Source organism: Schizophyllum commune (assembly GCF_000143185.2).
Source record: "Schizophyllum commune H4-8 unplaced genomic scaffold SCHCOscaffold_5, whole genome shotgun sequence".
Lineage (NCBI taxonomy): Eukaryota > Fungi > Basidiomycota > Agaricomycetes > Agaricales > Schizophyllaceae > Schizophyllum > Schizophyllum commune.
Window position 1 is genome coordinate 115,455 of NW_026089542.1, and position 25,598 is coordinate 141,052.

The following is a 25,598-nucleotide window of genomic DNA, read 5'->3' on the forward strand; positions in this document are numbered from 1 at the left end:
TCCAAGTGAACGAGCGCACCAGGGCAAGTCGTCGCGCCGCAGCAGAGCGCATACTACTCTACTTACGATGTGTGCTGTAGGTGGACTGCCAGAAGAAACGCTGTGCTCTCAGCGTCGCTCACGACGAATCTGCCCATGATTGCATCAGCTCTTGCGAACAGAGGTGCAGATAGCTTTCCGTACGGTGATCTACTCGCTGATGTTGTTGTCTACAGGCTCAGCGTTCAGCGCAATCTGGTCGAAAATCGGTGGTCCATTTGTTCTGGCTGCTCGGTTAGGTATCACGGTTAGCATGTATGGACTCCAGCGTTGAATTCATAGGTGCTTTCGGCTCGTACATTTGTTCGAGCGCTGCCCCATTTGGATCTGATGGCGAACTGATGGCACATGGCTTGCCAGTTCTCCCTTGGCGAGTCCTTCCATGTTGTCTGACGGTGATAATCAACCTGCATACCCTCATTGCAGGCCGATGCATGCACCCCACTCACTATCCCAGGACATTGATGATCTGGCAGGTGCTCCCTGGACGGAGGAGGAGGAGGAGTTAGTGAGGCGGGTCGAACGTGAAGCTCTCAGATCGTCATCAGAGGAGGTGGAGAGGTTGGCCAATGAGCCTTGGACGGAGGAGGAGGAAGCGGAGGTGCGCCGGATTGAGCAGAAAGCTGCGAGGTCCTCCTCCGCGGAGGTAGAGGCGCTCGCCAACGCACCTTGGTCGGCAGAGGAGGAAGAGGCGGTGAGGATGGTGGAGATGCGTGCCATGGGCGCGCCAGGTGGAGAGACTCCCAACAAGGAGGGGGCAGTACTCGGTATTCCGCAAAGGAACATCACGCCCTCTGTACGTCGCGCGAACCTCTTTTGATGTGGCCTGAGAGCTCACGCGCCTTCGCAGCCACCACCTCGCCTATGTCCTCCCAAGCGCAGGCTGGCAGAAGCCATCTTCCTCGATGGATTGGAGGATGCCGGTGTAAGTGGGTGGGACGTCTGAGGCTCTGCGTAGCTCACGGTGCTTCACAGGCTGGCGACGACTTCGGAGGGGCGCTCAAGCGTATCAAGCGGTGGAGCTCACCCACCAGGGCGACCTCTGAGGAGGCGAGCTCGATGGCGATACAGCCGGAAATTGTCCAGCCCGACGTGGGTTCACCCTCGGGATCCTTACATGTTCCTGCTCATTCTCCCCAAGTACGTGCTGCTACCTTTGAGGACAGAGACCTGTAATCTTACGCACGTCTGCCAATGCAGCCAGGCGAGGACGATGTCCATCACACCAACATCTACATTAACAACCCCTTCCTGGATGTGCAAGCCATCCATTCCGGTGAGGAAACATCGAGTGGTGAGGAGGACGAAGGGGCCTGCTACGGAGAACACGGTAACCAAGACGGGTTTCTGACATCGTCGCCTTCCGAAGTTGCTGAGGTGGACGGCGCGCGATGGGCGGGCCTGTTATCTCAAAATCTTCCGAATGGGCCTCAGTTCATGCTACCCCCTATACGTAGCGGCGGACTTGGTGGGGCGCGCATCCTGCGAATGGTCAAGATTGACGATGATGATGTGGAGGATGGAGAGCCAAGCAGCGGCGTGGAGGAGCCCGGAGACTGCTACTCTATTGGTAGTTTCGTTGTTAGCGACCATGACGAGGCTAGCGACGCAACGGCTTAGAAATGAGGACTTTTCTCAGCCTCCGTTGACCCCCGCCAGCATCTCCCTCACCATGACTTAGCACATCGGCGCGCGCGTTCCGTGGAACCGCCGATCGCACATCGATCATGCAGTGGCGCGATAGGGATTTCCTTATGTGGAGGCTTCCCCGACCGCCGATTCCAGTTTGAGCTCGATCGCCGGCTGGACTTCCCTCCCGACCGCCGGTTCCGTACCTGCGCTGTACAAAGAACCTTTACTTTCCAAAGTCTGCCCCACATCCCCCCATCTACGCCGGCACCCTGGGACCACTCATAGCGTATCCCTTGTTCTGACACTTGGATCGACGCGGGATCTGAGTTCTCCGCCGAAATCCATGCCCAAGGGAAAGAAGCGGAAGGCGGAGGAAACGGGCAGAGGGAAGGGCACCGGTGCGTATCGCGTTCAATGTTGCTGTTCTCCGCATTCATCCCAAAAGCAGGGAGAGATCGCAAAGACGTGTACCCTAAAGGAATGCGCATGGGTGTGCTGCTTCATGGCGAGGACGAGTGGTTCGGTCAAGGTGCGCTGAAAGAGAGCTCACCTTTGTTCATCCACCCACCCTCTGCCACAGGCGCGACAGTGCATATGGATGGGGTGACAAAACAGCCCGCGCTCTCGCCGGCTTGCCACTCAAATACCCATGCCCCTTCGCAGTTGGCTTCGAGCGCTCCGTCATCGCCGAAATCTCATCCACGTACACCATCGCCATCCCCCTCGGAGCCTGCCCCTCAACTGCAACCCGAAATCGCACAGGTCTCTTCGTCGGTGAGCGCATGGCGGCGGATACATCTGCCAATATGCTGACTAGCTGGATGCACACCAGCAGTCGCGTCGAATGAAACCCAAGCCCCGGACTGTCAAATCTCAGGCAGAAGAAGTTCAACGACGCAGGAAAATTCTGGAGCAGTCGAAGCAGGAGATGGAGAAGTCTCGCGCGACCATCGTTGACCTGGCTCGAGCGCATACGGCGGACAGCCTGGCCGCCATGGGGGAAGAACAGCTGAAGGAGATCCTCACCGACCGGCGGGAGCTTGATCCGCAAAGGAGCGCCGAAGAGAACACAGTGCGCCTCTGTCTCTGGCTGGGAGTGGCGCTACCTCCCTGTGAGTCCCTGAAAGCTCTACCGCTCGTTGCAAATCCTCACCTTGTGCCGAAAGTGCTCCGAAACTCAGACGCTCCTCCCCCGATGTTGACGAAGAAGGCCGCGCTCGCGCGGGAACAGGAGCGAACCCGGCACAAAGCGCAACACAGTCTGGGTGCTGGCGGAGATACTTCCAGCGAATCCGAGGACTCTGACGACTCCAGCGATTCTAGCGACCTCGATGACCGACTCGATGGGGAGGTGAGAAGCTTGTCAGCTATGGGTACGTGTTCTTGGGACGTTTTGAAAGGCGTACGACTGATTGGGCCCAAGAGAACATCTACAGCACCAGAGACTTCTGCCCGAAGTGCCACGCCGCGCTTCCCGCCCATCCATCCCCAAGATTGAGCAGGATGGTTACCTCATCAGCGCCTGCCCGGATCAATAAGTGCCTACGCGCCCACTGGGAGACCGAAGTTCTTGTCCATGCACGGATCCACGGCTTCGACGAGGTGATGATCGACTGGAGTGCGGTGCCCGACCGGGTCAGGGCCTACAGAGGCTTGTTGACCGCTATCCTAACTGATCATGTACCCGATGCGGTGTCCTTGGACCAACTGCAGTCCGTTGCTCACCTCCGCACCAGCGGCCCCGCTTTGCAGTGCTTCTTTGTGAGGCAGTGCTTGTACGATCAGGCGACGCTGAGGTTGGAATACCTAGGGAAATTGGAGGAGTGGGCAAAAAAAGGACGCAAAGGGGACCCGCCTCGGGACTTGAAGACGTTGCCGCCCTTTTCTCCTGCGCCCATGGGATTGTGAGCATCCTTCATGTACCGGGCGTGTGCGGTGCTGACCTGCGTATTTCCAGGTACGGAGATCTGGAGGATGAGGGCAGGGTTCTGATCGAGCGGGTCATTGTGAATATGATTCCCCTGGAGGACATTCACAGGTTGCTCGTCGCCTTGCAGAGGGAGTACACATTTGACGAGCAATGGCTGCTCCGCAACATCCTCGTACCGGAAGTCGTGCTGCGCCTGACACTGGAGGACAACCCCCAGATGAGGAAGGACTTGTATGTCGCCTGGAGGTATGTCAGACGCACGTCGCAATATGGACAAGGGCGGGAATTGAACGGGAAGCAACGGGACATTGTGGAGGACCTGGTCATGCATGAGAATATGCTGAACAGCAGGATGGCGCAGAAGAGATGGTCGTTCGGAGAGCAAGTCAAATATTACGCCCCGCTGGTAATCTAGACAAGAATTGCATTGCTATCGTGCGTGTTGGTGCCTTCAGAACTGTGGGCAGTTTGAGCAAGGCTCGCAACGCCAGAGGGAAAGGGAGACCGGCCCGCACGGGCGAGCGGAGTGTCGGTGGGGAGACGGCTGTGAGGTTCTGCCCTTGAGGCGGGATTAGACTTGAGGAACCCTCGTTTCAAGGACCCGGACGTTTTCCTTCGCTGCGCGGCAGAACGTCCTCCTTCCTTTTTGGGAACGGATCGGTCCGCAGCGCGAGGAGACCTGCGCTCGCTGCCTTGGCTCTCCTTCAAGAGGATGCTACGCTAAAGCTTCATCCTTCTCACCGATATCTGACTGAGCCAGTGCTGCATGTCCATCACAGAGTGCGCTCCAGGTCGCTCCACTGCATCGCGTGGCTTCAAGCGCGGGGACTACAATATCGGATTCTCAATCTCCGTATTCCACCCGCAGGTACGGCACAGCGCACCAAGAAGGAGCTCTCCATTGGGGCCACGTCGTCAGTCGCGGGGGGACGCCATGCTCGTCCAGGAGTTTGGCGCATGCGCAGTCCGTTTTCCCGCAAATGTGCCCGAGTGAGCAAATTCAGCTACGCATGTCGTACATACTCTTACAAAGGCAGCTACATTGCCGGCGATGGAGTCGAATGCTCCAAGAGCTCGCTCCGCATTATCGGCGGCTTCATGAGCGTGAGGGGAGGGTGAGGCTCATACTCTCCTGCCTGCTTCACGTCGCACGATGTACGCATACCGATAACGCAACCTCTTTCCGTATACCGCATAATTTCTAGCCCCAAGGACGCTCGCGATCTGCCCGGTGCGACGGCAGTGTATAGAGTCGCCCGTCGTCCCCCGACAACAGGGATAGCCGTCGCGCTGTCCCTAAGTCGGGGTACTGGGCGGCGCTATCATGTGTCCCACATACAGTGCGTGGCCTGCATTGCACCCGAGCTCCTCGAGGCCGTCAGATGCGCACCCGGTGCGCTGTATTCTCCGATATATACTCATCGAGCGTCAGGCTATCGTCCAATCATCTTGGTGTACACTCAACGTTGTGCAGGCACATTGCATGCGTCGAGCTTCCGATGGCTGAACATGGAAATGTACTAACCTGTACAGTACGCGCGGAGGTGCGCGCGCTCACCCTCGGCATCTCTCTACCATGTCGTCATTGAGTAGGACTTCCATGAGCAAGCCCCTTAGACGTGTCCCTTTGGTGACCTTGCACCCGTGTCCCATGCTAACATGCCCGCCGTGCTTCGCTATGGCCAGGTGAGTGTTTACATCTTTCGTCCTCGCCCCGTTGCTGACCGTCCCCACGCTGGATCAACCCTAGCTCCGGGGCTCATGCGCTCGTACGCCAGGAGAGCTGCATGGGCGACCCCGCTGTCTGTTATACACTCTTGGGAAGCCCGTCATGATCAGGCTCAGGATAGTATATCTGGTAGCCGTCGGATGTCTTCTGAACCGCCGGCCGCCTATCACCAGGGTGCTCGCGCGTACCCTGGCGGGGACCTGCCGTGCGATCAAGGGTTCGCTGGCCTTTCAACCTGGTGCGAGAAGGACCCTGATCTGAAGATAGGGTTCACCGGCCTCAATGGACGGATGACAGACGGTGGGTCACCTCCTCGCTCTTATACCCGGCGTTCACTGGCGCTTGTTTCTCCGTCTCCCCACTCACTACCGCCAACAATGTCGACCGCTAACGTCTCCAACGCCTCTAACCAAAACGTGAGTGCATTGTTGCGCCTGCCTATATGCCGAACTCATGCTGCCTCTCTCACAGGATGACGGCGCGGTCAGTGGACCCCTCTCCGATGCCTGTTTGTTTCCCACTGACGATCGCTGGAACAGCCTCCGCGCGTAGTCGCGTCAACTGCAGTACGCGCATGTGTGTGCCGCCGTCATCGATACGCTGATGCCTTGGACATTTCAGGAGGTGCAGGCGATACTCGACGACGCCTTCAAGAAGCGCGCAGCGGCAGAGGCTGAAAGAGACGACTTGAAGCAATGGCTCGACCTCACCAAGGCCAGACTCGATTCGTCGGAGAGCTTTGTCAGCAGCCTTCAGCAGTCCATCGAGGAACACTCCGGGACCGCGAGACTTCGCCGACAGGAAGTCCGCGAAGTGAAGAAAGAGTTCAGGAGTATTTTCGTCGAAGTGCGGACCGCGCTGGACGACGTACGTACAGGGTCCCTTGGCTGGTGTGTGACGTGCTGATGGCTCTGCCAGAACTATGGCAGGCGTACGCCCGCTGACGCGATCGCCTCCTTGAAGGTCTGCCTCGAGAAGCACCAGCCGCTCTTTGACCTGTGGTTTGGGGACCTCGAGCTGGAGGACGACATGGCCTCCGAGGATTGATCTCCTGCCCGGCTCGCCGCTCGTCCTCATGTGCAGTACTCATCTTGCGTCCTTCCTGTTCTGCAAAGTCGCCTCCCCCATCGTCTGTACGAGAATTACTCCTGACACTATATGCTAGCCATCTTGTTCCCTGAATGTGTGCTCCTGTGAATGTGCAATTCTTTGTTCCTGCCCTACGTCGAGACGGTTCGCTCCTTATAAGGAAGGTGAGCTCTTTACAGCAGCACAAGTCTCCGGGCCGGGTCTGTAGACCATGCCAGTGATTGAGATAGTTGCCGTTCCTTCAGGAAGACATAGTCAGGGGCAAGAAGGAGTAGGGACAGGTCAAGCCATCCCCGTCATAGTCCGCCGGCGGGCCTGGCATTGTCACGTGATTATGGGCTGGAACCCATACGCGCGTGTTTGCCACGCGGATCTTGCGCCTTTGGTCCTGGTCTTGAGAGATGGTGGCAGGTATGACATTGTAGTCTGAGTCTCTAGTATCTGATGCAGATATCCTGCCTTTGCAGCAATCCCTGATACGATTTTGCTCAATATCTCAACCTATGCCGACGGGGACACCCGACTTGTTGTGTCCTCTGTCAATCACGCCCTGCGCACCCGACTGGTGCCCCTGATGTTCAAGACGATCGTGGTAGATCAAGACGATGAGCGCTCCATAAAAGCGCTGGGTCGTGGTCTTCTGGCAACCGCGCGCGAACTCGTGCTGCATGATACCAGGCTCGCTCGTGAACTCATCCCGCATGCCACTCGATCCGCCCCCCTGCGTCTTCAAAGCCTCACATTCTCCCCCGACTCCGACGATGCGCTCTACAGGGAGACTATGGCCATCTCCTGTCTCTTGCCTTTTCTGCGGGCGTCGCCCCATCTAGAAAGGCTGGATTGCGTCTTGGTACTTCGCCGCCAGCGTGATCTGTTTGCGCTTATGTCCGAAGTGACTGGAATCAAGAAGCTTGTGATACAGCACATAGAAGGCCCTCAGCGGGAGCCACTATCCGGTGAAACTGCGCCTTGGGTGAGGCTCGAAGAGCTCATCGTTGGGAATGGGGTGACGGATGCGTGGTTTGAGCTCGTGCTTCCGCCCCACTGGCACCCACCCCTCACCGCGCTTGACATTTCCAAAGGAGCTGATGTCACTTGGACCACCCTGCGTGCTTGCCTGGGCTCTGTTCGAAGCAGCATCGAACGCTTGCATATATCTTCCAGCATGCTCCTCGAGAACGACGGTGAGTGGCTACCAATCATGTCAGGCTCATGTCTCACTGAAACCTCTCTCACAGATACAGAAGGCGCAGGCCTGCATTTCGAAGGGCATCTGCCTGCCCTCCGCGAGCTTCATGTTCGGATGCTCACGCGACGCGGAGACCGATTGCAGGAGATGGATGGCGTCAAGAACCTCATTCGCGTCCTATCCAACGACGCGTTAGCACCCATCACTGAACTTCACCTCGAATTCTTCATCATGAGCGTCTTCTACTCTGACATGGGCCGTGGAGGAGGCTACCGAGGGGGGAACAATGCCGACGTTACAGGCATATGCGGTGATCGCCTGACGCTCTCATGGTGGCAGTCATTCGCGCTTCCACGGCGCTGCTCCATGATCATCTTGATCATCTACGACGCAGAGGACGAGGCAAGTGACTCGGAGAGCACCGATTCCAGCGCGACCGACAGTGACTTGGACGATGGTCATCGGGCGTCTCAAGCACGCTATCCCTCCGGTCTCTTGCGACGTCCTTATGGAGAGAACGAAGGCCTGAAATGGAAGCCGCATGCTCGGTCTCTGCTGCTTCACCTCGCCCAAAGCATCGGTGTCACCGCGCGTGTCTCATTCGCTCCAGGTATGTACAACCCCCGGTGATTTGCAGGGTCCTTTGATGAACGCCAAATGCTAGGGATGTACGTTGGTCCCATTCCAGGGGAATGCCCCTCCAGCGGGTGGCCAGAGGAGTGGATTGAGCAGTTCGAAGAAGACCCCGACAAGGCGATGGATGAGAATGAGACCGCCCTCTTCTACAACTGGAGGGAATGGGAGGTTTGAATACAGGAATCTCCCATGTCTGGATTGGTTTTTGATTCTATGGTTTTGTTACTCCTTGAAATCATAAGACCCTCGTCGCTCACTGTCCCTACCAGTCGTTGGTGCCCTAGCATACCTCACCGGGCGGCTCATCCATTCAGAGCCAATGCTTTACAGGTGAGTCGGCGGCTCCGCCTCAAGTGGGGACTCCGCCCGCTCCACCTGGGCCGGAGTCGCCGGCTGCCGCGCGACGCGAGGCCGGCGGCTATGTTATCATCTGGAGTTGGCGGATGCTCTGGCCATGTCTCTAGTTCCGGACCGTCTCTAAACATGCAATATATGGGTAGGTGGTCATGCAATATCAAGGACGATGAAGCTGAGCTGCGATGGTAACGTAACGTCAACTGCCTGCCTTGTTCCTTGCTATCTGCCCTCGATCTTCTGAAGGGGATTCACACCATTAGCGCGACGGCGAGCTCAATGAATGCGTCGGGCGCCGTGATAGTTACCGGCCGTCAGATTGTTGCCATGCCTTAGCAATCAGCGGTGGCCGCCGTTGCCTCTGCTATGCAGCGTATGTCAGGTGGTATTCAGATTGAAGAGGAATATAAGGAGCACCATTGGAGTGTCGAGCATCAATTATGAATACCCTTCCCCTCCCCAAGGTGCGTCGCCTTCACGGCGTCTACCACGAGCTGACGCCTTCGTGAAGATTTACGCCCACCTGGAGCAGACGTTGAGAGAAAGACGCGAAGCTGAACTCGAGCGAGATATACTCGCTCATCGACTGAGTCGAATGGAGTCCGATCTCAGAGATTCCTCAGCGCGGGTGCTGCAGCTCGAAGGGGCTCTTCAGCAAGCAACGCTCGCTCGTCGGAAGGACCAGGACGATCATGTCGCGACGAAACGCGAGTACTTAGAAGCGCGAGCGAAACTGGACAATGCCTCCAATGGCTGGGTATGATCCAGTGTCCTCCAGAATGCATCATGTCTAATGGTCGGCAGAGTGCTGCTGTGCGTGACGTCGGCGCTTGCTGTGTATGCGGTGCTCCCGCAGTGGGTACCGTCGTGCCATGTGGACACAGCATCTGCGAAAGCGGGCATAAGATGCGCGATTGCGACTGCGATCTGCCTTTTGGGACCCCAGGCCGTTGCATGGCCCACGGCACGAAAGCTCGCTGCCCATACCATTCATGCGAAGTCGAGTTGGACTTTTATAGCCGCCATGTCAACTTGGCCATCGATGTCCTGAGTGCCAAACATGCAGCCATGTGTGCCGCCGAGGAATACTGCAAGGAGACGATGGGGTACGCAGCGGCTCTGACTCAAGAATTCCAGGAGAACGAAGTTTCAGTAGACATTGAGTGAATTGTAAACATATGTAGACCAAGTTTCAGATATGGGTGAAATCGGCCGGGTGATATCTACCTCAGTAGTATCCAGCACAGACAAAAGTCCATAGCGTCCGAAGACAGTGCGAGTGCGGTGGCGCCGTATGAGCGGCAATTCCCGCAGAGTGATCATCACATCTACACACGTGTTGCCGATCGACTGCGGCTTCTTGTTCTTCACTCTCATCTATTGCTGTCCTCCCCGCCAACATGATCGCCCGAACTCTGAACATCTCTTCATATATCTATCCAGGAAGAGCTTCGACAGCATAGCGAGGTGATCGAGTTAGTCACCGCCGCGAGATGACGTATACGGAGCCATACGAGGACGCGCTCGAGCCTTGCTGAGCGGTGAGTGTTCTCGCTTTCCCCGCCAATCAGAACTGACCATGCAAGCAGGGCACACCACAGGTGACATGTCCTGCCTTTTCCCACCTCATACGCACAAGCAAGCGGGTCGCATCATATGTGATCGGTATCTCCTTTTGAGGGCGTCAACTGGTGCGCTGACCCATATTCATTGCTCTCATGACTGTCAGCCATATTCACAGAACCCTTGTGTATGCTACAGACACGGGCTAGAGATGGGCGCATGTAGTGCCCTTGCCAAGGGAGGAGGCGAAGGCGTAGGAATATAGGGCGCGGCACGTATCGCCATGACATTGTATGATTGGGCAAGCTGACGCAAGCTGCTTAGGGGACGGTTATGTGCTGGCTGCAACGCTAGCGCACTGTCTTCGTTATAGCGTGGGATGTTGTCGAACCCAGTGCCGACCAACAGTGTGGTTTAGCTACGTAGCCAGTATACACAGTACGTACCGTTATAACTGAATCAATGGTGATCGCTTTTCTCGCATGATGGTGGAATAAGATCAGAAATAGGCACCGGGCACCGGGCTATGCAAGAAAGGTAGGAAGGCAGAATGGTTAGTGACCGAGATAAGAAACCTCAGTAGCCATCTCATGTGCGACCGGCGGGCACACCTGACTTGACGGTCATAACGACCAACCTGACGCGAAGCCGCAGACTCCACATGAGAAGGCTCAAACAGGGAAGGGACGTGAAGTGGAGCTGCAGGTTGTGCGGCGGCTGGCCGGCGCGAGCAGGCGAGCCGGCTCCATAGTGGCCGGTAAGTCCATATGACATGGCCGGACTTGAAATCAACTTGTGGGTCCACTACCATACATGCACCCTCCGAGTCGCTGCGCACTCAGGCGGTGTCCACATCGCCAAGCAGCTCTCCGACATGATGACCGACTATGACGCATGCATGGAGGCGCTGTTGCGCGCAGTTGACTGTCCTGCGCGAATCGACCACCTTGCCGAACAACACTGGGGCCGCGCGCTTGTAATCGCGCTGAGGAAGGTGAGTTAACTCATCTCTTCCCCCTCTGGGTTTTAGCCCTGACATTTGCTGATGCATGTCCTTGCTCAACACAAGCTGCAGTCACTGCAGTACACATCCCAGCATAGCGTGCGAGCGTATCAGCCAGCTCGAGGCCGAGGTCGACGAGGGCGGAACGTACACGAGTGGCGCGTGGACAGTCAGACGAAAAGGAGCCGGCGGAGGGGCAGGGCGCGAGGTGCAGGTCGTCGGGGCTGAGAAATGATGAGGACGATTCATCGGCGCTGGAAGTGGAGCGCTAGCGCGAAGGCGAGGGGAGAAGAAGCAGGAGGAGGTAGTGGGGGAGCGCGGATCTGCATCGACCGCACCGACTTCCTCCACCCCGATGGCCGACGATAGCGTCGGCTTCGACAACGCTGCTCCCATCGCTGATGACGATGATTTGTCTCACTCCCCCCTAACCATCCTTATCGACGTCCGGCCAGCCTTGCAATCGCGTCCCAGGTCCGTCATGCCCCCGCGCCCGGAGCTCCGTCATGCATCCGTACCCCCGCCGCCATGTCTTCCTCGCGCGTCTCGCCAGGGGAGAGCAGGAGCTAGCAGGCAGCGAGGTTGTGTCTCTCCACCCCTCCTCTCCCCTTCGATTCGTTTGCTCCTCTGCCCTCCCTTCCGTTTCCTCCTCTGCCCTCCGCCTCGGTGGCTCCTCTCCCCTCTGACTCGGTCGCTCCTACGGCCCCTTGAGCGGGCGGACCGTGTGCCACTCTCGCAACGCGCTCACCTCACTGGACTCCGACCCTCCTCACCCAACTTCGACTCTCTTATCTCCTCTCCGCACCATTGACTCTCGACCTGAGGGGAGGTCGCGCCCAGGCTGCCGCCTTCTTTCTCTCCACTCCCCGCCTTCTTTTGCTCTGCTCCTCGCCTTCCTGCATCGCTACACTCCCCCGCCCCCCTCCTACCATCTCATCACGTTGCTCCACTCCCCGCCTCCCCCCTTCGCTCCCTCCGCCCTCCTCCCTCCTTCACTACTGCCTTCCTCCCTCCTTCACTACTGCCTTCCTCCCATTGATGCCCAATGTAGGGGTCGGGTACGTCCCTTGACCTCGGGCGCTCCACCGCTCTTTAGGGCGCGCTGCTTTCTGCAAGCGGGTCGCTGTACGATGCGAGAGGGCGGGTCGCTCAGCGGCACGACGCGAGAGGAGGGCGCGCCGCTTCGTGTGCCTTCGGAGGGCGGCTCACTGTACAACGCGAGAGGATGGGGTCGCTGCTCGTACTCTCGGAAAGTGTGCCGCCATACAATGCAAAAGCACGGGGTCGCTGTACGGCGGGAGGCGGTTGCACCCCGAAGCTGCTCGGACTACTCTACTGTCCTAGTCGATCGGACGAGGCACGTTCTGCGTGATCCGCGGAGGACATCGCCCGTGTTCACTCTCTAGGGACCCCGTCGCTCGTACTCTTTCTTGCAATCCCTTCGCTTGTACTCCGCTCCTTAACTAGTACTTGCCGAGGACATCGCCGGTACTTACTTCCTTCCGAAGGGGAGGGAGACACTTACCACGGCGAGAGGGGGGCGAGACGCTGGAGATGGGGAGGGACGTTGCTCATTGACGAGGGAGGCAGACAGACGAAGAGAGGGAGTGGAGGGAGAGCTCGCCCACGACCGCTCTAGGATGTCACCCATGAGGCTCGATAAGCCTACAATGCTCGATATGTCTATGACAAGGAGGGTGCAGGCCGCTCCTACGACGCTGGATGCGCAGCATTCAGCCGCGACCGTACGTGGAGGAGAGGGGGTTGCTACGACCTTGGGGTTGGGGTTGGGGGGGAGGGGGGGGCCGGACCACCCCTCCTCGACATGGGATGCTCTTTGACTAGACGTGGGTGCTTGACTCCCTCCTCGACATGGGTGCTCGACACCCCTCCTGGAAGTGGGTTCTCGCCTTCCCTCCTCTATGTGGTGTTAGCTCGATCCCCACCCTTGACGCGGATGCTCGACCGCCCGCCCCTCGCCTTGCGCGCTTGAACGCCCCTCCTCGAAGCGGGTGCCCGATGCGCCTCCTGAAGTGGTCGCTCGACTCCCCCTCTCCTCGACGTGGAGTGCGCGACCGCCTCTCCTCAACGTGGTCGCGCGACCACCCCTCGCCGACAGTGTGCCTTCGACTTCCCTCCCGGAAGTGGGTGCTCGGCCCTCCCTTGAAGCGGGTGCTCGACTCCCCTCCTCGTGCGCGACTGCCCTTTGTCGCCGAGGGTGCTCCATTCCCCCCTGAAGTAGGGTGCTCGATGCCCCTCCTCGGAGTGGACGCGCAACCGCCCCTCGACATGGGCACTCGACGCCCCCTCCTCGACGTGGGTGCTCGGCTTCCACCCCTCGAGGTGCTCGCTCGACGCCCAACTTCCTCCATGTGATGTGGGTGCTCGAGTCCCCTCCTCGGATCAGGGTGCTCAACTCGACATGGTCGCCCGCCTCCGCTTCTCGCCAAGGTGCTCGACTTCCCCCCCTCCACGTGGTCACGCGACAGCCTTCCTCGACGTGGGTGCGCGATCGCCCCTCGGAGTGGGTGCTTGTTTCCCCTCTTTCCTCGATACGGGTTCTCCCCCCTCCCCCTAAGCGGGGTGCTCTTCGACTAGACGCCGGGGCTTGACTCTCCTCCTCGACGTGGGGTGCTCGTCTCACCCCTTCCTCGATGTGAGCGCTTGACCGCTTCCCCTTGAAGTGGGTGCGTGCCTTCCCTCCTCTATGCGGTGTTAGCTTGACTCTTACCAACGTGGGCGCGCGACCGCCCCTCCTCGAAGTGGGGTGCTCCATTTCCCTCACTTGCTGAGGGTGCGCGACGCCTCCCGAAGTGGGCAGCCTGTCACGGTGCTGTCACACCAGAGTAAAAGTATATTGTTGTACTTGTACGCGGTTCAACCCCCAAAATGGCAGCTGAATGAGTTATCCTATAGGCTCAGGATACGCAATTAATTAAAAAAAGCAGGCCAAACTGGTTATAAACCAGATTAAAGAAACTAGTAATCGTGGGAGCGTAGCACTATATACGGATCAGTGCAGGGAAGACAAAGCAGGACAATACGGTGGGTATACGTCTGCAGGAGACGGGGGAATTGTCCCATAGGTATAGAATGTACGATGGGAGCCGTGAAACCTACAATGTCCGAAGTTTGGCACAAAGACTATAGAGATAATGGGGTATAAAGTCGGGCATCCAGAATAAAAGGGAATGCTAGGCTCCACTGCTGGTCGCGGTCCGGGGTGACTGAACGCCAGCATGACCGTCGGCAGTCGAAGGCGTAAGGCTGCGCGGCTCCTTGGGGGCAGCATGCAGCGATTGCGCAGGATTCAAGGCGTCGCCGCCGTCCTCAGGAGCACCCAATGTGTCATCCTCTTGTGGATCAGCGTTGTCGAGGTCCTTGATCCACGCCTCAACCTGCAGCTGCTCGCAGACAGGCCCGCAAAAGTGCTCTCGCAGGAAGCAGTCAACGCCTTCCTGACCATGATCGCCTAAGCCGGAAACGCTGAACTCATGGTAAGCAAGGGGCAGGTTTGTGCAGCGGAACTGGGACTTACTTATGGTCCGAGCTCCCTGCGGTGTGCGTCATGACATCAAATAAAATATTCGTCAAGACAGCACCATCTTCGGAGCTTTCTGCCCCACGTCTTCGTATGCCCTCGGTGCCTACCGCTCTGTGTCAACGACTTTCCAAAAGCACAAAGAGAAGCCAGAAAACGTACTCTGCAGATCGGCCAGCACCATCGTCTTGTTGGACATGCCATACACCATATGAGCAAGCGCCGTGACCGTGTTCCCAGCCAGGCTCGAATGACGCGGGTGCGCCATCGTACCGGACCAGCGGGTTGTCTGTGTGTTGCGACGAGGTTCAACGAGCCACATGATATGCATACCGGAGGGGGCCTTCGCTAATTGTTGAAGAGAGACGTCGCTTGCTATCGATGGTTGACCATTCGGAGGTATAACCTCGCGCGCCAGGCGAAAGCGGGTCACCCCTATAGCTATAACCTCGCATGATCAATGTCAAGATATTGTTGACGCAGGACAGATGCTCACGAGCGAAGTCTTTGAAATTGGAACGAACACAGACCTCGTAGAAGGTTTTGATGAAGAACTTGGTGTAGACAAGCCGGATCGCGTCGAGTTCCAGATATTGCGAGTTGTCGCGAATAGAAACCATGTCAGGGCCGCGACCAACGTCAAAGAACCGCTTGGCGACGTAGCCATCGCTGCCCCGGTCATCCAGGTCAAGCTAGCTCGAGCTATGAGCAAAGGGCTAAACAAGCACGCATATGGACGCACCTCATATATCTTCTTCATTTGGCCTTGCGCGATGGGCTGGGTAGCTAGCTTTCCTTCGCACTCCTCGTCGTCCCACAAGAATGTTACATGGCCGTACTCGTCCATCTTGGGCGTCGCATACTGTAGTCGAACTGACTGAGGAGCTGCCTCCTCCTGGAACGCCAGATCATCGGAATCTAGGATGCTGTAGCGCGAGCGCTTCTGGCGAGAGGTGCGAGGTTGGCGCCCAAAAAGGGATGGCGGCATGCGGGAGGATAGTCCTGACCAAGAGCATGAGTAAAAGAAGCTAGAAGGCGCCAAGGTAGACGCACCACCAGCGAGCAAGGACATTGTGCTTTGTGTTTCCTCCGCCTTGCGCTTTTTCCCCGTCCGCTGGGACAGCTCAAAAGGTGCCACGGCATTTGTGTGCTCCTCCCACTATAATCAAAGTCAGCACAGGCAAACGGGTATGAATGGACGGTGTACGCTCACCCCTGCTATATCGATATGCAACTCCAGAGGCAGGACTTTGATACGTGACCTCGCAGCGCCTGTCCTAGCCCGGAATTGCACCGGGACTTGCGGGCCACAGAAAACTTGCTCTGCGCCAGTACCAGTGCGCGCGCGATTGAAGAAGTCGCCAACATGTTCTTCCAGTTGCATAGGGGGTATTGTCTGGTTACCGCAGATTGTCATACGCACGTCGTCGCTGTATGCTGAGTTAGATCCAACCAACAACCTGAGATATAAGAGGAAACGCACGGGCGCAGACGATAGGACGATTTAGTCACCCATACAGTGTTGAGCATACTAAGACCAGTGGCCTTAACATCTGCGCGACGTGAGTATTAATCAAAGAAGTAAGTGATTGACGCACCGTACATACGGCGCTGACTGGGGTGGCTCGCCGTATGTATACCCAACTCTGCGACCTCCTTGCGCTTGAATATAGGGATGAAGGCGACGGTAACATCGGGGGAAAGACCGGTACCAGACGTCCCAGATCGAAGAGCACGCATTGTCTCTGAGTTGTGCACGATAGTAGGCGAAGCCTGATGGCCGTAAGAGAACCCAGCTGTAGGTGCGAGAGGTCCACGAGCATGCATTGCAGAGGTGCGAGGGGCTTGTCCAAAGGTAACGCGAGAAGCAGCGTGAGGCGGGTCGTCCAGCATGCCTCCGGTTGGTTGCGAGGGCCGCTGGTTATTCCGACGAGCCTTGGCGTCGATCATGCTAGAGGAAAAGGACGCTCTTCGTTCCGCATCGCGAGAGACGTCTGCAGCGTGCGCATCGTTACTGTAAGTCCCGGAGCCATCTGTGGAATCAAGTCAGCAGAGCGACTTGACCAAAGCGGAGAAGACGCACCTCGCTGCGCGCAGCCTCGACAGACTCCAGTTGTGTTCAGCACCCGACAGACTATACCGCAAGCTGTGCATTGAGGCGTCGCCTTATGATGACCGTCAGTAGTGCCCGATATCCAGTGGATCAGAACGCACCACAAGCCGCTCTATGTCTGCATCGCCTCGCTTCGATGCGATGAACTCTGCAATGCGCGTGCACTTGGCGCATTTGCCAGTCGCAGACTTATGCTTGAAACGCCCATGGCAGCCAGTATCTCCAAAGTCGTCTGGCTCTCCTTCACAGACCGTTGGATCGGGGAGAGCGGCGTCAGGGTCGGGGGGTGAGTCTGCCATGGGTAAATGAAGAAATGAAGATAAAGAAAGTGCAGGTAGGGAACGTGGGCGAAAAGAAAAGTTGGTTGGTGGAAGAAGGATAAGGTAAGGACAGAAAAGCGAGCAGACAGGATGATTTTATAGGTGAGCGTCAAAACATTGGGGTATGGGGATCCGTACCCGGTCCGCACAGGGTTGCTGGGCAGACTGGAAGGCACCCAATCGCCGAAGGCATATTTCAGCGACAAAGGCGCCGAAGCGCATGGCCTGCAGGAGCCACTCGTGGCGACGCTTCTGTGTGGCTTCCAAGGATCATTGATAAGTCGCTTCTAGGTTGCAAGAATGATACACGTACCTTGCGGGATCATAGGACGAACGACGATGTACGCCTACACACAAGCTCTAAAAGTCGGTGCGTCTGTCAGATCTGATTAGGAATGCTCGACTGAGCCAGCATGCAAGGAACTGCAGAAAGAAATTTACAAGACAACCACTGTACATACCCCAGAATATCGGGACAAGCAGCGATGGCCCTCCCCAGTGGTTCAAGAATAGCTTTCAGTTTGGTTCCGCTCACCGCCAAGACAAGCGCGCAGCATGAACCAGGCGCACACTTACCAACAGATGAAGGGCACCTCCACTGCGACTTGTTCGACATTGCGGGCGCATGAGCAAGCGCTCACGTCTGGACATGAGAGGGAAGCTGGGCCGGTGTCGGACGCCTGTCCCTTGAGAGAGATTGGGTGAGTTGATGTGAATTTGCGTGATTTCGACGTGTTACATAGAAAGGTGACGAGTGTCAATGATGCTCAATAAACAGCGGGAAGTTACATGCAGTGAGAACAGTGGGAGTTTGACAGTGAGAAGGAACAACCTGACGGCCGAGAATAAGTTCGGAAGAACATCCAGATTTGGGAACTCCCGTCACACAGTATTGAACTGTGGGAAAACGTCCGGCAGATGCCGGCCTCATCACCGGTGGCGTAGGAGTTCACGCTATCACCTTGCTGATCGTGATCTCTGTTTATATGGGACGATGCCCAATCCGAGCGGCAGCAACGGACACAGGAATGGTGATCTTCCAGAGAACATCTCTGCCATTTTGCATGACTTTGCCCGACGCGGCCTGAAGAACGAGGCGAGGACAGCGGAGTTACGATCCATGCATGGATATAACATCAGGTGGGCAACTCTCGCGGTATCTATTCAACGGTCGGCTGAGTGTCTGGTGTAGCATCACCAAATTAAAACGCTTGAACAATACGTACTCAGTACCCAGCAAGCGGAAACTTCCCCCAATAGAAGAGGTGACCACAAGAGTACTCGAGAAGATGGATCAAGATATCGCGCAGCGGAACGGCCCTCAGGCTATTGCAGACCAGCTGCGGACCGATCCTTACGACGTACCGTTGCTAATCGGAAGGTAGGCCTGCCAATATCCTAGGTCCGCGAGCTCAGACACTGACGTACACATAGGGATGTGGTCCGAGGGATAATGAGGATATACTCACCCGAGGGTAGTGCTGCGCGACAGCCTGGATTCAGGCGCCCAACCCTCGAAAGAGGATCCATTGTATCAGCTGGTCTTCTTGCGGAGTTGCATCTCGATGGGCATGAGAAAATCTCTTTCGCAAGCCTTCAAATGGGTGAGGATATCGGTGTTCCCATCTATGGAGGCCGGGAGCAGCTCTCCGGGCGCCCCGCCATGTACGTCGTACCGAATGATCGTGATCGTAACGTAGTAGCACACTGTTACTTGGATATCATTGAAGAGTTCGGACTAGGTACGCACTCATGGCCGTGCCAGCAGAATGAAGCTGATGGATTGGCTAGTGGCTCCTCTGCAGATCACAATCGATAAGGGGACAGAGACCGCTGAGCTTATACGCATACAAGAGGTGCTCCGGTAAGAGTTCTTACACTGCGTGCCCCACCCCCATTAATCATAGCGTCCAGAGACACGCTGACCCCAGACCTCGACCCTCTGGAATTTCCGCCTTTTCTTCAACTGCGCAGCGTGCAGAACATTGTCATCGAATCGATGTGGTCGTGGTTGAGGAAAACGTACGGTGTTGGTGTGCGGGAGGAAATTTTGCGCGGCAAAACGGATGGTATCTTCAGCGCGGCCATAAAGCTTCACTGGTGCGCCAGTGTGTTCGTGCTATACCTGGAGGCGGTCACTCATATATTGTTTTGCAAGCTTCTTGTTTCGATGGATCTGGCCTCAGATTGTCCAACGGTGCTTGAATCAGTTCATTGCTTACTGGAACCTCCACACGACGCGCTACCAGGCCAACAAAGCCAATCCTTCTGGCAAAGCACCGATGGAGATCTGGAATAACCACGACACGCTTGGCTATGAATGCATTGGTATGCAGGTACCCCCCGAGCTACTCGCCGAGCTGCGCGCCAGTGTGCCCGTGTCGAGGGATGACGCTTATCGATGGGTGCCCGAAGAATTTGCAGAACTAGCTGAGCATGTCTATGCTATCATTGGGTCGCCACAGTTGGATGTGAGGTCGGGCTGGCGTATCTTCGAAGAGATGTCTCTGAAATTCATTGAGCTGTATCCTACTTTTACCTCCGCCTAGGCATTACTTAGCAATCCATCGCTTCTGAATATCCTTGAGCTTGCTGGCCTTCTGCTTAAAGCCTCGCACGTTCTCCTCCACACCGCAATTCCACATCTCAACCTGCGCTTAGCGCATATTGATCACACCCTCAAGCTTCTCAATGTGCCCCTGCGCCACCGCCATCTCTGCCTCACGCTGAGCTGTCCCATCTTAACCTTAACAGCCGTGCTCTCCACCTCACACGCTTCAATCACACCCTCATTGATAACAGGCGTCTCCCCGCACGCGGTGAGCGCAGCCTCACGTGCATTTAAGGCAGATGCGCACTCCGCCTGCTCCTTCCTGCGCGCGTTGCAACGAGGATGGATGACAAAGTAAAGGTCGCTCAGCAAGGCATTCCATTCACTGTGCTACGTCGGGGAACTTTGGGGGAACTGTGAGGGCAATGGGTGAGTATGCGGACGAGCACTGACAGGCGCAGGCAAAGTGTGTGCCGCGAGCAAAGCCAAGTGAAGTCACAGAGGTGTCATCTGGGAGGTGGACGGCGAGGAAGACACGAATGTGCCGAGGGAGGCCGAGGCGGGATCTCTCACCGCGGCTGTGCTGGTTGAGGAGGTGCTCAAGGAGGATGTGCGTGATGCGGGAGGTGGGGCGTGGAGCGTGAGTATCAGAGTAAGGAAGGCGGGAATGCGAGCGTACCGCGCGCCGCAGATCATGGCAGAGAAGGGGTTTGTCTGGGCATGCAATCGAACAAAGCGCGAGGAGGGACCGGCCTCGCCATTCGAGTACTTCCTTAGCGCGTGTGAGGGAATTAAATTGGGTTGCATTGTTCTCGTTGGAGGAAACGGCGTCAAAGCCCATGCACGATAGTGTTGATGAGCTCGTGGCCCGGGGGCTTGACAAGGTCGGGTCGAATTCGACGTTACATGTTTCAGTGGCGAGGAAGACCGCAACCGAGCGGACACCTGGCATTGTGGTGAGCAAATTCGCTTCTCCATCGTGTCGTCCAGCGCGAGCTCCTTATCCGCGTTGTTCATGAGCGGCTTGTTTGACTTGGACGGCAGCTCGATCTGCGCATGGGCAAAAGACGCACTGAGCGGCGTCTTCGCCCGCACATTGCGTATGACGCTTGCCATGGCAGTCGCTGATGACAAGGGTGTCAGTGGCGAAGTGGGGGCTATAGCATCGGGCCAGGTGGTGTTGGCGGTGGTGCGGGGCCTTGGAGGGTGTCGCGGTGGTAGCGGTGATGGCTACCTTCTTCGCTGCCTTCTTCCCTTCTTTGTTGCGGGCTCCACCTGCTGTACAGGCGCGGGTGCGGGCCCCGGAACTAGCGCAGCCTCAGTCTTCTTCCCAAGGACGAGCTCAATCTTCTAGGTGGGTGGTGGTGGCCGCGGAGACGAGTCAGCCTTCTTGACCAGCTCGACGTGCTTCGGGGCACTAGGTTGCCTTCGCGGGTCCCAAGGGTGCAAGGGAAAGACCGCCAGGCATGTCGACATCATCACCCTGCTGCCGCTTGTTGGCAGTTGTTGACTACATTGTCGCCCGCCGATGGTGCGCCGCCTCCTCCATTCGACAGCCCTCCTCCTCAGCCCGATGAAGCATCTCCTGCAGGTGCGCGTCTGGGGCAGGTTCCAAGCACGAGCCACCTCCACCCCACGCAACGCTTCATGAGCTGAGCCCTGGAGCTTCACCAGGCATATTCGCCGGACGACATCCCTCGCCCGCGACCTGCCTCTTCTCCTCGACTCCCTCCATCGCCTTGCGGATCTTCTACGGCTTCGGTGTCGCCAGGTGCGCGCGGCTCTCAAGCGTGCGGCACTTCAGGACATGCTGCAGCTCGATGCACCACTCGATCTCCGCGCGCCGCTTCTTGCGCTCCTCGGCGACCATCCTGTGCCGCTCCTCCTCCTTGTTGCGGTGCAGGTTGAGCATATTCATCTCGTGCTGGGTGACGAGCGCGCGCTCCTGCTCGCGCGCCACACTGCGCTCCGTGCCGTGCGCCCGGTGCTCCTTGCGCAGTTTCAAGCGCTCGACAGCGAGTCGAATGTCTTGCTGCGCCGCGGCATCGTGGAACTTGCAGATCTTGCTTATGCGGACCTTGAACGCCTCGAACTCGGCCTCCTCGTTGCTGTGCGCCTCTTCGCAGAGGACAGGCCAATGTAGCGGAGGGTCCTGTGCTTGCGGGGGTTGAGAGAGACGCAGTAGCGGCGGCGGAAGCGGAGGCAGAAGCCACTCCAAGAGTGGGTGCGTGGAAGGAAAAGCTCGGGGGAAGACGAACGTGTCCCGCGGATGGGGATGTGCTGGCGGATGACGGGGTGGATGAATGCGCCGATGACGGGGTCGGATGGGAGGAGAGGGAAACAGCGGACGACGCTGCAGAGTCGATGCCCCATGCGGCATAGCCCAGCGTGCCGCGATTCCAGAATGCAGGGACATCAGATGGGTGATGAAGGTGAGCGTTTGATCTTTCCTGAAGCTTGCCCGCTGCGCTCTGTGAGATGTGCTAGTTAGTGAAGTATGCGCTGGTGACGTTGTAGACTACGCACCTTCTTCGCCTCGTCCCCCTCGTCTTCTGACAGCGCCTGCGGATCTTCGAAGACAAAACCGTCACGAGGGCTGCCCGCCGCTGCGGTGCCGGCGTAGCCAGCGGCGTCGTGTCCTCGTAGCGGTCACTGAGGAGCTTCTCGACCGCCCGCGTCTCCGCGACGGACATGTCGTCCCAGTCCTCCGCGCGCAGGTTGTTCTCGCTCAGCTGCCAAATCCACCGGTCGCGCGCGCTGCTGAGCCAGCTTGGAAGGGCGCAAGTGGGCGCGGTTTCTATCAAGTACTTGGGAAGAGCGCTCGTTGTCAGCGGGGAAGACGCGACGTCACACGCAGATATGACTGAGCAGGTGTGGGTCATTATGTCTACGTACAGCATCATTTATGCGGTTTTGATGGTCTACAGAGGTTTACTACGCTTCTGCCTGGTCTGAATATCAGGGTCTGGAGTGCAAGTCAATCATCAAAAAGCGGAAAGTATGCGCATACTTACCAAGAGGGAGAGGGGAGGCGGACCGTTTTTCACTTCCTCCCGCAGTAGACGACCGTGCAGAGCGACGTGCAGGGGCCATTGCAGCATCTGCAGTTGCCACAGACGTAGCTGAAAATCTATGAGCAGTGCGTGCGCTCTTAGCGATAGGCTGCGCTTGGTTCTCCCCATCGAATACTACAGATTCATCAATCTCGATGAGTATAGATATACGCAGAAGACCAACGTACACTGGATGGCTGTCTGTAGGTCAGCATACTGTGTTGAAATCTTGTCCTCTTCCTCGGGCGCGTACGACGAATTTTCCAGCTCGATCTCGTCCTCGTTGTTGTAGTCGTCATCTTCGGAATCGCTAGCCGGATCGTCGACGGAAGAGGCTCGGCTCTTCTCAGTGATTCTCTCTATCTGCGAGAGTTCGCGACGAAGGGTCGCTACAGTAGGAGTGCGCGTTGGTCGCCCAACCCCAGCCTTTTCCTGCATGAAAATGTGAGGATCAAGATGAAACGGTTTGCAGGAGGTAATAACAAACCTTGCCCTTGCGACCTGGTACACACAACGCGGCGACAGAGCGCTTGATATCGCGCATATTGAGCTTGTTCTCGCGGAAGTCGGAAATCCCGATGGCGGTCTGATACCCACTCGTTCGGATATCACGTATGGGCCCGCGTACCGGTTTGTAGCCACCCTAAGCGAGAGTCAGTACGTTACTTCGGAAAGTACGCGCGAGACTTACTAGCGCAAGATGTATCCAGTCGTCTGGAACCTTAGCTTGGATGACGGTAAATGTGTCGTATGGTTTGTGATAGTAGACAACGTCCAATTTTTTGAAGGTTGTAGTGCGCTCTTCAAGTGCGATGGGGCGATATGGCTGGCCTAAAGGGTAGACTTAGCAAAAAAAAGGGTTCGTTGGCACCGCAACTCACCGATGACGTGGTCTTTGTCAAGAAGCCCATGCACGAGCAGGTGGTTATAAAGTGGGGCGCTCACCCATACGTCCGAGCGTCGGAAGACATGGATGTACCGATCTACATAGGTTTTGTGGGGGACGTGATTGAAGGCGAAAGGGTTGCTGGAGCTTGGCAAGGAGACCATGGCGTTCAGATACTCCGGACTATCGAACTGCGCCAGATAGCTTTTCAAGCTGTGCGTGAACTGTTTGAAGACCAGATCGTCGTCGACAAAGGCAGAGATAGGCGTGTTAGGAAAGACGCCCATTCCGTGGGCCGCATCGTTAGCGGTGTGGCGGCCGAAAGCATTGAAGGGTAGGAGGGACGGGTCACAGAGTGCATTGACAAGAGGGGTATGAAGGCGGCGGGTGCGGACCTCTTGGCGCCAAAGGTCCAGTTCATTGAGTACCAAGGGATACTCAATAAGCCAGTCAGGCCCAGCTTGAAAGCCAGCCCATAAGCGCGGCCAGATCTGGCAGATCAATGAGTATATGTCAGTTATTCGGGAGCAAACGACGTACGGCTGAGCTAGGCTGAAGATCTTCCTCGACGAAGTGCCGACCGATACTGACAACGTGCATCTGAACCAGTCTGGCGAAATCGACGACCGCCCAGACCCAGTCATCAAGCACGAGAGCTGCGAGGATATTGACAGTTCGGTTGTCCGTTTCCGAACTGAGCGCTTCGCAGAATCGCGCGGGGACTTTGAATGACCGCAAGCGCGCTGCCTTCGACTTGTTCTTGTTCGGCCCGGGTACATCCATGGCGATGATTTCGTCGAAGTCTTGCCGGGTGAAGCGCATGAGATGCCCTTCCAATCCGAATCGAAATATGAGGCAATGCTGATTATAGGCAGGATTAGATTGCCAGCTTCAGACCGTACTGACGAGCTCACATGTCCTGCAGCTATAGCCAGCTGCTTGTTGCGGCGGGCGGCGTAGACAGCGCCAGGATCCATTCGCCGTAAGAGGTACTCCCATAATTGATTCTTCGACCTTGAGATAGTGAACTTGCTGGTCATGTCCTGAGGATGAAGAGCAAGCTCCTTCTCCATCGTGCCGCTTGCCTGGTACTCCGCATTATCGACAGAGGGGACGGTAGTATACGGTTTCGTCCGGGTCCCCAATGCGAACGTGATAGGGAATATCTGTACAACGCCTGAAGGTTCGTGCTCATCAATGAGAGCGCACTCGTTAGTCAAGGGGGAACAAAGCACACCTTTGGGCCATTGTTTCTTCTTTTTGTAGAGCTTGAGAAGACACTTCAGCAGGCGTCTCAGCCAGACGTTGACTTCGGGAACCTCAGGCATAGCCGCAGTTAAGCAGGGGGATGGCAAAACCAGACTCGCAAAAGACATGTGCTCAACACGCACTAGTTTTTAGAGGGCCAACGCTGCGCGCGGCATGCGGTGAGTTAGGAATGTCCCGCTCCTGCGTCACTTATCCGACATTTTCCCGTGCCGAACTGCTCCGCCGGAACAACCCGACCCTCGTGTACGTGAGTATGAACGATCTTGTGGGCTCGGCACCAAGGGCAGAGATAGAACACCAGGACCTATACCATCGCCTCTGTCTGCAATCCCTGTGATCCACAAGCCTCTGCGTACGTCGCTGCTGCCGGCCAAGGACGATGTAATCACGCACGCTCTCTATGGTCGCGTGCTTTCGGCAAATGCCGAAACACTCGGCAGCTTTGGCCCTCCAATTACACCGACACCCGACGCGATCTCAAGACATGTGTAGTGGACGTCCACTGGTCTCATCCGACGTGATCCACCTTTGGATACGTCTTTTCCTATTGAAGATTCCTTCCTCTCAAAGATCGAGCATTGAATTAATCGGCACCCTGTCTCCGTGGCTATTGCTATTGCTTCCTCCACAACATGCGCCGTCACCCTTTCACCAAGTAGCCAGTCGTCAGTCTCATGTCGTCGATCAGGTAAGACATGGCT

General features: G+C 56.9%; 9 protein-coding genes across 9 annotated transcripts; 7 read left to right on the forward strand and 2 right to left on the reverse strand.

The window, feature by feature from the left end:
- Positions 1 to 469: 469 nt before the first annotated feature.
- SCHCODRAFT_02498127 (uncharacterized protein) lies at positions 470 to 1,659 on the forward strand (the record flags this gene model as incomplete). Its single annotated transcript, XM_003027857.2, has 4 exons — positions 470 to 835; positions 890 to 964; positions 1,015 to 1,179; positions 1,240 to 1,659. The coding sequence occupies 4 exons, from the start codon at positions 470 to 472 to the stop codon at positions 1,657 to 1,659; spliced, it is 1,026 nt and encodes a 341-aa protein (XP_003027903.1).
- A 355-nt stretch (positions 1,660 to 2,014) lies between these two features.
- SCHCODRAFT_02729116 (uncharacterized protein) lies at positions 2,015 to 4,016 on the forward strand (the record flags this gene model as incomplete). The annotated part of the gene is made up of 6 exons (XM_050347116.1): positions 2,015 to 2,069; positions 2,117 to 2,200; positions 2,252 to 2,445; positions 2,504 to 3,044; positions 3,095 to 3,575; positions 3,629 to 4,016. 6 exons carry the CDS (start codon positions 2,015 to 2,017, stop codon positions 4,014 to 4,016), a joined length of 1,743 nt encoding a protein of 580 aa, XP_050200280.1.
- Positions 4,017 to 4,367: 351 nt separating this feature from the next.
- On the forward strand, positions 4,368 to 8,418 carry SCHCODRAFT_02666179 (uncharacterized protein; the record flags this gene model as incomplete). The annotated part of the gene is made up of 10 exons (XM_050346568.1): positions 4,368 to 4,519; positions 4,639 to 4,716; positions 4,807 to 4,941; positions 5,076 to 5,145; positions 5,219 to 5,287; positions 5,504 to 5,746; positions 5,952 to 6,201; positions 6,887 to 7,603; positions 7,658 to 8,218; positions 8,297 to 8,418. The coding sequence occupies 10 exons, from the start codon at positions 4,368 to 4,370 to the stop codon at positions 8,416 to 8,418; spliced, it is 2,397 nt and encodes a 798-aa protein (XP_050200281.1).
- A 620-nt stretch (positions 8,419 to 9,038) lies between these two features.
- Positions 9,039 to 9,765, forward strand: SCHCODRAFT_01106029 (uncharacterized protein; the record flags this gene model as incomplete). Its single annotated transcript, XM_003036314.2, has 3 exons — positions 9,039 to 9,062; positions 9,110 to 9,355; positions 9,403 to 9,765. The coding sequence occupies 3 exons, from the start codon at positions 9,039 to 9,041 to the stop codon at positions 9,763 to 9,765; spliced, it is 633 nt and encodes a 210-aa protein (XP_003036360.1).
- Positions 9,766 to 11,519: 1,754 nt separating this feature from the next.
- SCHCODRAFT_02498389 (uncharacterized protein) lies at positions 11,520 to 11,975 on the forward strand (the record flags this gene model as incomplete). The annotated part of the gene is made up of 1 exon (XM_003036315.2): positions 11,520 to 11,975. The coding sequence occupies one exon, from the start codon at positions 11,520 to 11,522 to the stop codon at positions 11,973 to 11,975; it is 456 nt and encodes a 151-aa protein (XP_003036361.1).
- An 838-nt stretch (positions 11,976 to 12,813) lies between these two features.
- Positions 12,814 to 13,540, forward strand: SCHCODRAFT_02498988 (uncharacterized protein; the record flags this gene model as incomplete). The annotated part of the gene is made up of 2 exons (XM_003036316.2): positions 12,814 to 12,909; positions 13,010 to 13,540. The coding sequence occupies 2 exons, from the start codon at positions 12,814 to 12,816 to the stop codon at positions 13,538 to 13,540; spliced, it is 627 nt and encodes a 208-aa protein (XP_003036362.1).
- Positions 13,541 to 14,358: 818 nt separating this feature from the next.
- On the reverse strand, positions 14,359 to 15,379 carry SCHCODRAFT_01083424 (uncharacterized protein; the record flags this gene model as incomplete). The annotated part of the gene is made up of 3 exons (XM_003037667.1): positions 14,359 to 14,701; positions 14,846 to 15,140; positions 15,202 to 15,379. Coding segments are annotated over 3 exons (816 nt in total), but the record flags the coding sequence as incomplete, so codon positions are not given.
- Positions 15,380 to 18,132: 2,753 nt separating this feature from the next.
- Positions 18,133 to 19,687, forward strand: SCHCODRAFT_02666182 (uncharacterized protein; the record flags this gene model as incomplete). The annotated part of the gene is made up of 6 exons (XM_003036317.2): positions 18,133 to 18,278; positions 18,331 to 18,519; positions 18,573 to 18,880; positions 18,930 to 19,002; positions 19,053 to 19,238; positions 19,297 to 19,687. The coding sequence occupies 6 exons, from the start codon at positions 18,133 to 18,135 to the stop codon at positions 19,685 to 19,687; spliced, it is 1,293 nt and encodes a 430-aa protein (XP_003036363.1).
- A 1,752-nt stretch (positions 19,688 to 21,439) lies between these two features.
- On the reverse strand, positions 21,440 to 24,956 carry SCHCODRAFT_02501057 (uncharacterized protein; the record flags this gene model as incomplete). The annotated part of the gene is made up of 10 exons (XM_003037668.2): positions 21,440 to 22,160; positions 22,216 to 22,552; positions 22,625 to 22,654; positions 22,704 to 22,877; positions 22,931 to 23,174; positions 23,230 to 23,385; positions 23,434 to 23,573; positions 23,624 to 24,119; positions 24,169 to 24,489; positions 24,543 to 24,956. The coding sequence occupies 10 exons, from the start codon at positions 24,954 to 24,956 to the stop codon at positions 21,440 to 21,442; spliced, it is 3,033 nt and encodes a 1,010-aa protein (XP_003037714.1).
- Between the last annotated feature and the right edge of the window lie 642 nt (positions 24,957 to 25,598).